The sequence below is a fragment of the Catharus ustulatus genome, chromosome 33 (genome assembly GCF_009819885.2).
Source record: "Catharus ustulatus isolate bCatUst1 chromosome 33, bCatUst1.pri.v2, whole genome shotgun sequence".
NCBI classification, from domain to species: Eukaryota; Metazoa; Chordata; class Aves; order Passeriformes; family Turdidae; genus Catharus; species Catharus ustulatus.
This window is the reverse complement of record NC_046253.1, coordinates 225928-238815: the sequence shown is the minus strand read 5'-3', so window position 1 is coordinate 238815 and position 12888 is coordinate 225928. Positions and strand designations below refer to the sequence as shown.

The following is a 12888-nucleotide window of genomic DNA, read 5'->3' as shown; positions in this document are numbered from 1 at the left end:
CGGCACCGGGAGCGGCTCCGGGAGCGGCCGCGGCCCCAGCGCAGCGCCCCCGGCCCCCGGTAAGGCGGGGACCCCCCCGGGCCCGCCCCAAACCCGCCCCCCGGCCCCTCCGCGCCGCCGCTTCCTCCCCGCGCCGGGCCCGGTGAACCCCCCCCCCCACTCCGGTTATCCCGGGCCTGCTCCCCCCCCCCGCGCTGGGGATGCTCCGGTTGTACCGGGATGCCGCCGGTGCTGCTCGGTGGGATGAGGGGGCTGCTGTGTCCGTGTCTGTGCTGCGGGGATGGGGGTCCCCCCTCTGGTGCAGCCCCCCTGGGTTGGGGGTTTAATGAGCCCCCCCACCCAAAATTTGGGGTCCCCCCCGGTGTTACCGGTGAGGTTCGGGGTCCGGGGGTCTCGTCTGTCCCCGGGCCGGGCAGTGGGGTCGCTTTGGGTCACCCCCCCCCCGTGTTTTGGGGTCCCTCTGCCCCTCTCCCCCCCCCCCCCCAGCTGGGGGATTGACCCCCCCGACCCCCGAATTTGGGGGTCCCCGGGCCGGGGGTCCCGCCCGTTTCCCTCGGGGGTCCCCCAGGTGAGGCTTGGGGCTCCTCCCTCCCCCAAACCGGGGGGATGTCCCCATGTCCCCCTCCCCACAATGCTGAGGGTCCCTCGTCCCTGGGGGGGATTTGGGGTTGGGGACCCCTCAGAGCCCCCCCGGCCTGGCCAGGGACCCCCCCCCTGTTCTGGGAGGGGGATTTGGGGCTGGGGGCTTTGTCTGACCCTGTCTCTGCTCTGTGCCCCCGTGTGCTGTCCCTCGGCGCGTCCCTGCTCTGTCACCGCTGTCCCCTGTCCCTGTCCCCTGTGTCCCCCCATTCCCTGTCCCCTGTCCCTTTACCCTGGCCCTGTCCCCTGTCCCCACGTGTCCCCCCATTCCCTGTCCCCTGTCCCTGTCCCCATTCCTTGTCCCCTGCTGTCCCCTCCTGTCCCCTGCTGTTCCCCCATGTCCTGTGCCCCCATCCCCTGTCCCCTGCTGTCACCCATTCCCTGTCCCCCCTTTTCCTGTCCCTGCTGTCCCTGCCATGTCCTGTGCCCCCATCCCCTGTCCCCTGCTGTCCCCCCCTGTCCTGTGTCCCCATCCCCTGTCTCCCCCTGTCCCATCCCCCCCTTTTTCTGTCCCCTGCTGTCCCCTCCTGTCCCTCTCATGTCCCCCCATGTCCTGTCCCCCGCTGTCTCCTGTCCCCTGCTGTCCCCCCATGTCCTGTCCTTCCATGTCCCCCATGTCCCCGCATGTCCTGTGCCCCCATCCCTTGTCCCTGTCTGTCCTTCCTGTCCCCCTCATGTCCCCCCATCCCCTGTCCCCTGCTGTCCCCTGCTGTCACCCCATGTCCTGTGGCCCCATTCCCTGTCCCCCCCTGTCCTGTCCCCCCTTTTTCTGTCCCCTGCTGTCCCCCAATGTCCCCCCATGTCCTGTGTCCCCATTCCCTGTCCCCCCCGTCCCCTGCTGTCCCTCCATTCTCTGTCCCCATTCCCTGTCCCCTGCTGTCCCCGCCATGTCCCCCCTGTCCTGTCCCCCCATTCCATGTCCCCCCATGTCCTGTGACCCCATCCCTGTCCCCGCCATGTCCCCCTCTGTCCTGTGCCTCCATCCCCTGTCCCCACCATCCCCTGCTGTCCCCCCATGTCCTGTCCTCCCATGTCCCTCCTGTCCCCTGCTGTCCCCTGCTGTCCCTCCATGTCCTGTGCCCCCATGTCCTGTCCCCCCATTCCATGTCCCACCCTGTCCTGTACCCCTGTTCCCTGTCCCTGCTGTCCCCTGCTGTCCCCCCCAAACTGTGCACCTGTTCCCTGTACCTCCTGTCCCCTGCTGCTGTCCCCCATGTCCTGTGCCCCCATTCCCTATCCCTCCATGTCCCCCCATGTCCCCTGTGTCCCTGTCCCCCTGTCCCCTGCTGTCCTTCCATGTCCCCCTATTCCATGTCCCCCCATGTCCTGTACCCCTGTTCCCTGTCCCCTGCTGTCCCCTGCTGTCACCCCATTCCCTGTCCCCCCTTTTCCTGTCCCTGCTGTCCCCGCCATGTCCTGTGACCCCATTCCCTGTCCCCCCATGTCCCCTATCCCCTGTCCCCCCCTGTCCTGTGCACCCATCCCCTGTCCCCTGCTGTCCCCCCATGTCCCCTGCTGTCCCTCCATGTCCCACTCCTGTCCTGTACCCCTGTTCCCTGTCCCCTGCTGTCCCCCCCTCTCCTGTGTCCCCATCCCCTGTCCCCCCATGTCCCCCCCGTCCACCCCTGTCCACCCCTGTCCCCTGCTGTCCCCGCCATGTCCCCCCTGTCCTGTCCCCCCATTCCATGTCCCCCCATGTCCTGTGCCTCCATCCCCTGTCCCCTGCTGTCACCCCATGTCCTGTCCTCCCATCTCCCCCCGTCCCCTGCTCTCCCCTGCTGTCCCTCCACGTCCTGTGCCCCCATGTCCTGTCCCCCCATTTCATGTCCCACCCTGTCCCGTCCCCCCTTTTTCTGTCCCCTGCTGTCCCCTGCTGTCCCCCATTCCCTGTCCCCCCATGTCCTGTCCCCCCTGTCCCCCGCTGTCTCACGCCCCCCCCGTCCTGTACCCCTGTCCCCTGCTGTCCCCTGCTGTCCCCCCCGTCCCCCCATTCCCTGTCCCCCCCTGTCCTGTACCCCTGTTCCCTGTCCCCTGCTGTCTCACATCCCCCCTGTCCCCTGCTGACCCCCCCTGTCCCCACCTGTCCCCTCCTGTCACCTCATTCCCTGTCCCCCCATTCCCTGTCCCCTGCTGTCCCCTACTCTCCCCACCATGTCCCCCCTGTCCCCCCCTGTCCCCTGCTGTCCCCTGCTGTCCCCCCCTGTCCTGTGCCCCCATCCCCTGTCCCTGCCTGTCCCTCCTGTCCCCCTCATGTCCCTGTCCCCACATTCTCATGTCCTCATGTCCCTGTCCCTGAATCCCCATGTCTCCCGCTGTCCCCCCATGTTCCCTGTCCCCTATTCCCTGTCCCCCCATGTCCCCTGCTATCCTGTGCCCCTATTCCCTGTCCCCTGCTGTCCCCCCTTGTCCCCTGCTGTCCCTTCCATGTCCTGTCCCCTGCTGTCCCCTGCTGACCCCCCTGTCCCCTGCTGTCCCCTGCTGACCCCCCTGTCCCCCCCTGTCCCCTGCTGTCCCCTGCTGACCCCCCTGTCCCCCCCCGTCCCCCTGTCCCCCCAGGCCCCCGCGGCCCCCCGCCATGGCGCAGACGCTGCAGATGGAGATCCCCAACTTCGGCAACAGCATCCTGGAGTGCCTGAACGAGCAGCGCCTGCAGGGGCTCTTCTGCGACGTCTCGGTGGTGGTCAAGGGCCACGCCTTCAAGGCCCACCGCGCCGTGCTGGCCGCCAGCAGCTCCTACTTCCGAGACCTGTTCCACAGCTCCAAGAGCGCCGTGGTGGAGCTGCCGGCCGCCGTGCAGCCGCAATCCTTCCAGCAGATCCTCAGCTTCTGCTACACCGGCCGCCTGAGCATGAACGTGGGCGACCAGTTCCTGCTGATGTACACGGCGGGCTTCCTGCAGATCCAGGAGATCATGGAGAAGGGCACCGAGTTCTTCCTCAAGGTCAGCTCGCCCAGCTGCGACTCGCAGGGGCTGCACGGCGACGACACGCCGGGCTCGGAGCCGCAGAGCCCGGTGGCGGCGGCGCAGGCGGCGGCGCAGCAGCAGCAGCAGCAGCAGCAGCAGCAGCAGCAGCAGCAGCAGCAGCAGCAGCAGCAGCAGCAGGGGTGGGCGCTGCCGCTGGTGTCGCGGGTGAAGACGGAGCAGGGCGAGCCCGACGGGGTGCAGTGCACCTTCGTGGTGAAGCGGCTCTGGGACGGCGGCAGCAAGGATGGAGGGGGCGGCAACGGCAGCAGGAAGATGGCGAAGTTTTCCGACGCGGCGCCGCGCCCGCCCGGTAACGCCAACGCCAACGCCGCCGGTGTGGTCAGTGCTGCGGTCACCCCTGCGGCCAGCGCTGACCAGACCAGCCCCGGGGGCACCTCCAGCGCCTACACCAGCGACAGCCCCGGCTCCTTCCACAACGAGGAGGATGAGGAGGAGGACGCGGGCGAGGAAGGCTCGGACGAGCAGTACCGGCAGATCTGCAACATGTACACCATGTACAGCATGATGAACGTGGGGCCTGCAGGTGAGGCTGGGTGGGGCTGGGGTGTGGCCACGAGGGGCCACGCCCTGTTTGGGGTGTGGTCGGAGGTGTGGGCGTGGCTTGTGGGGCTCCATACCCTCCAAATTTCAAAGTGTCCCCACTCAGGGGGGCTCCAAACCCTCCCCACCACCCTTGTCCATGCTCAGGGGGGGCTCCAAACCTGCCCAGAGCCCCTCCCTGAGCCCCCCCCGAGAGCCACGCCCTTTTTGGGTGTGGTCACAGCGTGTGGGTGTGGTCTGTGAGGCTCTGTGCCCCTCCCTTCCTCCAAATTTCAAAGTATCCTCGCTCAGGGTGGGCTCCAAACCTGCTCAGAGCCCCAGAGGTTCCAAGTGTCCCCACTCAGGGTGGGCTCCAAACCTGCCCAGACCCCCACCCTGAGAGCCACGCCCTGTTTGGGTGTGGTCAGCAGGTGTGGGCGTGGCTTGTGGGGCTCTGTGCCCCTCCCTTCCTCTGTGTCACCCCCCAAATTTCAAAGCATCCCCACTCAGGGTGGGCTCCAAACCTGCCCAGACCCCCGCCCAGAGCCCCCCCCTGAGAGCCACGCCCTGTTTGGGTGTGGTCACAGTGTGTGGGTGTGGCTTGTGGGGCTCCATACCCTCCAAATTTCAAAGTGTCCCCACTCAGGGTGGGCTCCAAACCCTCCCCACCACCCTTGTCCGTGCTCAGGGTGGGCTCCAAACCTGCCCAGAGCCCCCCCTGAGAGCCACGCCCTGTTTGGGGTGTGGTCACAGTGTGTGGGCGTGGCTTGTGGGGCTCTGTGCCCCTCCCTTCCTCCAAATTTCAAAGCATCCTCACTCAGGGTGGGCTCCAAACCCTCCCCAGAGCCCCACCCTGAGCCCCCCCGAGAGCCACGCCCTGTTTGGGGTGTGGTCAGGATGTGTGGGCGTAGCCTGTGAGGCTCTGTGCCCCTCCCTTCCTCTGTGTCACCCCCCAAATTTCAAAGCATCCCCACTCAGGGGGGCTCCAAACCTGCCCAGACCCCCACCCTGAGCCCCCCCTGAGAGCCACGCCCTGTTTGGGTGTGGTCAGCAGGTGTGGGCGTGGCTTGTGGGGCTCTGTGCCCCTCCCTTCCTCTGTGTCACACCGAAATTTCAAAGCATCCTCGCTCAGGGGGGCTCCAAACCTGCCCAGACCCCCACCCTGAGGCCCCCCGAGAGCCACGCCCTGTTTGGGTGTGGTCAGGGTGTGTGGGCGTGGTCTGTGGGGCTCCATACCCTCCAAATTTCAAAGTATCCTCACTCAGGGTGGGCTCCAAACCCTCCCCAGACCCCTTGTCCGTGCTCAGGGTGGGCTCCAAACCAGCCCAGACCCCCACCCTGAGCCCCCCCTGAGAGCCACGCCCTGTTTGGGGTGTGGTCAGCAGGTGTGGGCGTGGTCTGTGGGGCTCTGTGCCACTCCCTTCCTCTGTGTCACCCCCAAATTTCAAACCATCCTCGCTCAGGGGGGCTCCAAACCTGCCCAGAGCCCACCCAGACCCCCACCCTGAGAGCCACGCCCTGTTTGGGGTGTGGTCAGGAGGTGTGGGTGTGGCTTGTGGGGCTCTGTGCCCCTCCCTTCCTCTGTGTCACCCCCCAAATTTCAAATCATCCCCACTCAGGGGGGCTCCAAACCTGCCCAGACCCCTCCCTGAGCCCCCTCGTGCCCCCCGTGCCCCCCCGAGAGCCACGCCCTGTTTGGGTGTGGTCAGGATGTGTGGGCGTGGTCTATGGGGCTCCATACCCTCCAAATTTCAAAGTATCCCCACTCAGGGTGGGCTCCAAACGTACCCAAAGCCCCTCCTAAGCCCCCCCCGTGCCCCCCCAGCCGCAGAGAAGGTGGAGGCCCTGCCCGAGCAGCCCCCCCCGGAGCCCCGGGCCCGCGCCCGCCTGCGCCAGGACCTGGCGTCGCTGCCGGCCGAGCTCGTCACCCAGATCGGGAACCGCTGCCACCCCAAGCTCTACGACGAGGGAGACCCTGCTGAGAAACTGGAGCTGGTCACTGGTACTGGGGGGGGTCTGGGGGGGTCCTGGGGGGATCTCGGGGGTCCTGGGGGAATCTCGGGGGTCCTGGGGGGGTCTGGAGGGTCCTGGGGGGGTCTGGAGGGTCCTGGGGGGGGTCCTGGGGGGATCTCGGGGGTCCTGGGGGAATCTCGGGGGTCCTGGGGGGGTCTCGAGGGTCCTGGGGGGGGCCCTGGGGGGGTCTCGGGGGTCCTGGGGGGGGTCTCGGGGGGGGCCCTGGGGGGGTCACGGGGGTCCTGGGGGGGTCCTGGGGGATCTCGGGGGTCCTGGGGGGGTCCTGGGGGTGTCCTGAGGGGGTCCTGGGGGGGTCTCGGGGGTCCTGGGGGGGTCTCGGGGTCCCTGGGGGGGTCTCGGGGGTCCTGGGGGGGTCTCGGGGGTCCCTGGGGGGGTCCCTGGGGGGGTCTCGGGGGTCCTGGGGGGGTCTCGGGGGTCCTGGGGGGGTCTCGGGGGGGTCTCGGGGGTCCCTGGGGGGGTCCTGGGGGGGTCTCGGGGGGGTCCTGGGGGGGTCTCGGGGGTCCTGGGGGTTGGTTTGACCCCGGGTGGGGAGGAGAGCAGCAGGGGTTGAGGTTTGGTTCAGCAAGGAGCAGTGAAGGGATTTGTTGGGGGGTAATGATTCGGTTTTGGGGTGGTGGGGAGGGGAGAGGGGGGGAAAGGTGATGAGGTAGGGAGGGAGAGAGGGAGAGACAAAGACAGAGACAGAGGGACAGAGAGAGAGAGAGAGAGAGACAGACACAGGGACAGAGAGAAAGACAGAGACAGAGAAAGAGGAACAGAGACAGTGAAACAGACGGGCAGAGAGTCAGAGAGACAGAGAGGGAGAGAGAGAGAGAAGGAGAGAGATACACAGACAGAGGGACACAGGGACAGAGGGACAGAGAGACAGAGGGACAGAAAAGGAGGGATAGAGACAGTGAAACAGAGAGATAGACAGAGAGAGAGAGGGAGAGAGACTGAAACAGACACAGAGGGACAGAGAGCAAGAGAGAGAGACAGAGACAGAGACAGTGAAACAGGGACAGAGAGAGAGGGAGAGAGAGAGATACACACAGAGACAGAGGGACAGAGAGACAGAAGGACAGAGGGACAGAGAATCAGAGGGACAGAGAGAAAGAGAAAGAGAGAGACAGAGAGAGACAGAGACAGAGAAAGAGGGACAGAGACAGAGAAAGAGGGACAGAGACAGAGAAAGAGGGACAGAGACAGAGAAAGAGGGACAGAGACAGTGAAACAGCGAGACAGAGGGACAGAGAGAGGGACAGAGGGACAGAGAGAGAGAGAGAGATAAAGAGAGACACAGAGAGACAAAGACAGAGAGAGACACAGAGAGACAGAGAAAGAGGGACAGAGAGACAGGGACAGAGGAACACAGAGAGAGAGAGAAGGAGAGAGATACAGAGAGAGACAGAGACAGAGGAAGAGGAACAGAGACAGTGAAACAGAGAGACCAGAGGGATGGAGGGACAAAGGGACACAGAGACAGAGGGACAGAGAAAGAGGGATAGAGACAGTGAAACAGAGATAGACACAGAGAGAGAGGGAGATACACAGAGGGACAGAGACTGAAACAGAGGGACAGAGAGAGTGAGGGAGAGAGAGACAGAGACAGAAAGACAGAGAGAGAGAGAAGGGGAAGGCACAGCACACCGTGACAGTTCTGCAAATAACCAAACCCAGCCCATTCACAGCTCAGCAGCTCCGGCCTGGAGCGAGTGGTGGGGATCTCAGGGGTCTCAGGGGTCTCAGGCTCTCAGGGGTCTCAGCTCTCAGGCTCTCAGGGGTCACAGGATCTCAAAGCTCTCAAGCTCTCAGTCCCTGACGATGACCGTGAGCCAGAACCAGCCACCCCTGGTGTCCTGGGGGTCCCACTGACCCCCCCCCGTGCCCCCCACCCCCCAGGCACCAACGTGTACATCACCAGGGCGCAGCTGATGAACTGCCACGTCAGCGCGGGCACGCGGCACAAGGTGCTGCTGCGCCGCCTGCTCGCCTCCTTCTTCGACAGGTGAGCGCCCCCCGCGGCTCCTGGGGGTCCCCAGGGGGGTCTGGGGGGGTCTGGGGGGCTCAGCACGGGCTCTGCTCCCCGCCAGGAACACGCTGGCCAACAGCTGCGGCACCGGGATCCGCTCGTCCACCAACGACCCCAGCAGGAAACCGCTGGACAGCCGGGTGCTGCACGCGGTCAAGTGTGAGTGGGGGGCGTGGGGAGGGGGCCCGGGGGTCTGGGGGGGGTGTGGGGGGGTGGGGAGGGGGTTAGGGGTGGGGGAGAGGGGGTAGAGAGAATTGGAGGGCACAGGGGGGATCCCTGGGGGGCACAGGGGGAAATCCAGGGGTTGGGATCAGGGGTGGGGGAGAGGGGACAGAGAGAGATGGGGGGCACAGGGGGGGTCCCTGAGGGTCTGGGGGGGTGGGAGGGTGGGGAGGGGGTTAGGGGTGGGGGAGAGGGGGCAGTGAGAAATGGGGGGCACAGGGGGAAATACAGAGGTTGGGATTAGGGGTGGGGGAGAGAGAGAAATGGGGACACCCCTGGGGGTCTGGGGGGATTCCTGGGGGTCTGGGGGGGGTGTGGGGGGGGTGGGGAGGGGATCAGGGGTGGGGGAGAGGGGAGAGAGAGAAATGGGGGGCGTGGGGAGGGGTCCCGGGGGTCTGGGGGGGATTCCTGGGGGTCTGGAGGGGATCAGGGGTGGGGGAGAGGGGACAGAGAGAATTGGGGGTACAGGGGGATCCCTGGGGGGTCTAGGGGGGGGGTGTGGGAGGGGATCAGGGATGGAGGAGAGGGGATAGAGGGGGCAGAGAGAGATGGGGGGCGTGGGGAGGGGGCCCGGGGGTCTGGGGAGGGTGTGGGAGGGGTGGGAGGGGGTTAGGGGTGGGGGAGAGGAGGTAGAGAGGGATGGGGGGCACGGGGGGGGCTCAGGGGGGGATCCCCGGGGGTCTGGAGGGGGGATCAGGGGTGGGAGAAAGGGGAGAGAGAGAAATGGGGGGCACAGGGGGGATCCCTGGGGGGCACAGGGGGAAATCCAGGGGTTGGGATTAGGGATGGGGGAGAGGGGAGAGAGAGAAATGGGGGGCGTGGGGAGGGGTCCCGGGGGTCTGGGGGGGATTCCTGGGGGTCTGGGGGGGATTAGGGGTGGGGGAGAGGGGACAGAGAGAAATGGGGACACCCCTGGGGGTCTGGGGGGATTCCTGGGGGTCTGGAGGGGGTCAGGGGTGGGGGAGAGGGGGTAGAGAGAAGTGGGGGGCACAGGGGGGGTCCCTGGGGGGCACAGGGGGCGGTTCCTGGGGGCCAGAGGGGGAAATTCAAGGGTTGGGAGGGGGCTCAGGGGTGGGCAAGAGGGGACAGAGAGAGAAATGGGGGACACAGGGGGGATCAGGATTGGGGGGACAGGGGCCAGAGAGAATTGGGGACACTGGAGCACAGGACGGGACCAGAGCAGGGACACAGAGAGGACACAGCAGGGGTCACAGGAGACACACAGGGGACACACAGGGGACCCCCAATGGTCTGGGTGGGGGATCAGAATTGGGGGACAGGGGACAGAGAGAAATGGGGGACACAGGAGCAGGGACACAGAGGTGACACAGAGGGGACACAGAGGGGTCACAGAGAGGTGACACAGAGGGGACACACAGAGGACACAGAGGGGTCTGGGGAGGGGATCAGGGATGGGAGGAGAGGGGACAGAGAGAAATCGGGACACAGAGGGGACACACAGGGGATCCCCAGAGGTCTAGGGGGACAGAACAGGATTGGGGGGACAGGGGACAGTGAGAAATGAGGACACTGGAGCACAGCATGGGACCGGAGCAGGGACACACAGGTGACACAGGGGACACAGAGGGGTCACAGAGGGGACCCCCAATAGTCTAGGGGGGGATCAGGATTGGGGGGACAAGGGCACAGAGAGAAATGGGGACACAGGAGCAGGGACACAGAGAGGACACGGGGGACACACAGGGGACACAGGGGGGACACAGAGGGGACACAGAGGACACAGAGGGGTCACAGAAGGGACCCCCGATGGTCTAGGGGGGGGGATCAGAATTGGGGGGACAGGGGACAAAGAGAAATGGGGACACTGGAGACACACAGGGGACGCAGAGAGGACACGGGGGACACAGGTGACACAGAGGTGACACAGAGGGGACACAGAGGGGTCACAGGAGACACACAGGGGACACAGAGGTGACACAGAGGGACACAGAGGTGACACAGAGGGGACCCCCGATGGTCTAGGGGGGCGGATCAGGATTGGGAGGACAGGGGAAATTACGAAATGGGGACACTGGAGCACAGGACAGGACTGGAGCAGGGACACAGAGGTGACACACAGGGGACACAGGAGACACAGAGAGGGCACAGGATTGGGATCAGGGGATCAGGATTGGGAGAAGAGGGGACAGAGAGAAATGGGGACACTGAGCAGGGACACAGAGAGGACACAGGTGACACAGAGGTGACACAGAGGGGACACAGAGGTGACACAGAGGGGACACACAGGTGACACAGAGGTGACACAGAGGGGACACACAGGTGACACAGAGGTGACACAGAGGGGACCCCCAGTGGTCTGGGGGCGGATCAGGATTGGGAGGAGAGGGGACAGAGAGAAATGGGGACACTGAGCAGGGACACAGAGGGGACAAAGAGGGGATCCCAGGGGTCTAGGGAGGGGGATCAGGATTGAGGGGACAGGGGAAATTGTGAAATGGGGACACAGGAGCACAGGACAGGACCAGAGCAGGGACACACAGGGGTTACACAGGGGTCACAGAGGTGACACAAAGGGGTCACAGAGGGGTGACACAGAGGGGGACACAGGGGACACACAGGGGTCTGGGGGGGGGATCAGGATTGGGGGGAGAGGGGACAGAGAGAATTGGGGACACTGGAGCACAGGACAGGACCAGAGCAGGGACACAGAGGGGAGACAGAGAGGACCCCTGATGGTCTAGGGGGGGATCAGAATTGGGGGGACAGGGGACAAAGAGAAATGGGGACACAGGAGCAGGGACACAGAGGGGACACAGGAGCAGGGACACACAGGTGACACAGAGGGGACACAGAGGGGACACAGAGGGGACACAGAGGGGACCCCGATGGTCTAGGGGGAGATCAGGATTGGGGGGACAGGGGAAATTACGAAATGGGGACACGGGAGCACAGGACAAGAGCAGGGACACAGAGGGGTCACAGAGGGGACACAGAGGTGACACAGAGGGGACACAGAGAGGACACAGAGGGGATCCCCAGGGGTCTAGGGGGGCGGATCAGGATTGGGAGGAGAGGGGAAATTACGAAATGGGGACACTGGAGCAGGGACAGGACCAGAGCAGGGACACAGAGGGGACACAGAGGGGATCCCCGATGATCCAGGGAGGGGATCAGGACTGGGGGGACAGGGGAAATTGTGAAATGAGGGACACAGAGGGGACACAGAGGGGACACAGGAGACACACAGGGGTCACAGAGGGGACACGGGGGACACAGGTGACACAGAGGGGACACAGAGGGGACACAGAGGGGACACAGAGGGGACACAGGAGACACACAGGGGTCACAGAGGGGACACACAGGTGACACAGGGGTCACAGAAGGGACCCCTGATGGTCTAGGTGGGGGGATCAGGATTGGGGGGACAAGGGACAGAGAGAAATGGGGACACTGGAGCACAGGACGGGACCAGAGCAGGGACACAGAGGGGTCACAGAGGTGACACAGCAGGGGACACAGCAGGGGACACAGAGGGGACACAGCAGGGGTCACAGGAGACACACAGGGGACACAGAGGGGACCCCCGATGGTCTAGGTGGGGGGATCAGGATTGGGGGGGACAGGGGAAATTGTGAAATGAGGGACACAGAGAGGACACAGGTGACAAAGAGGTGACACAGAGGTGACACAGAGCCTCTCCCACGCCCCCCTCCCCAGTTTACTGCCAGAACTTCGCGCCCAACTTCAAGGAGAGCGAGATGAACGCCATCGCGGCCGACATGTGCACGAACGCGCGGCGCGTGGTGCGCAAGAGCTGGATCCCCAAGCTGAAGCTGCTCATGGCCGAGGGCGACTCCTACACCTCCTTCATCAACGACACGGGCAAGCTGGAGCCCGACGTGATGGGAGCCGAGCCCCCCTTCGAGCCGGGGGGCGCCGAGCCCGAGGGGAACCCCCCCGCGCCGGGGGAGGGGCTGCAGTGACCCCCTGTAATGGGGGAGGGGCTGCAGTGATCCCCCCGTGCTGGGGGAGGGGCTGCAGTGACCCCCCCGTGGTGGGGGAGGGGCTGCAGTGACCCCCCCAGGGTGGGGGAGGGGCTGCAGTGACCCCCCCAGGGTGGGGGAGGGGCTGCAGTGAATCCTCCTTGGTGGGGGAGGGGCTGCAGTGACCCCCCCAGGGTGGGGGAGGGGCTGCAGTGACCCCCCTGTAATGGGGGAGGGGCTGCAGTGACCCCCTCATTGTGGGGGAGGGGCTGCAGTGACCCCCCCGTGCTGGGGGAGGGGCTGCAGTGACCCCCTCATTGTGGGAGAGGGGCTGCAGTGACATCCCCGTGGTGGGGGAGGGGCTGCAGTGACCCCCCTGTAATGGGGGAGGGGCTGCAGTGACCCCCCCGTGGTGGGGGAGGGGCTGCAGTGACCCCCCGTGATGGGGGAGGGGCTGCAGTGACCCCCCAGGGTGGGGGAGGGGCTGCAGTGACCCCCTCATTGTGGGGGAGGGGCTGCAGTGACCCCCCCAT

General features: G+C 65.7%; 1 protein-coding gene across 1 annotated transcript; it reads left to right on the top strand.

Annotated features, from left to right (window-relative positions):
• Positions 1 to 39: 39 nt before the first annotated feature.
• NACC1 (nucleus accumbens associated 1) lies at positions 40 to 12384 on the top strand. The gene is made up of 6 exons (XM_033083756.1): positions 40 to 59; positions 3196 to 4148; positions 5970 to 6146; positions 8060 to 8165; positions 8251 to 8348; positions 12090 to 12384. Exons 2-6 carry the CDS (start codon positions 3215 to 3217, stop codon positions 12353 to 12355), a joined length of 1581 nt encoding a protein of 526 aa, XP_032939647.1. The 5' UTR covers positions 40 to 59; positions 3196 to 3214; the 3' UTR covers positions 12356 to 12384.
• The last annotated feature ends 504 nt before the right edge of the window (positions 12385 to 12888 follow it).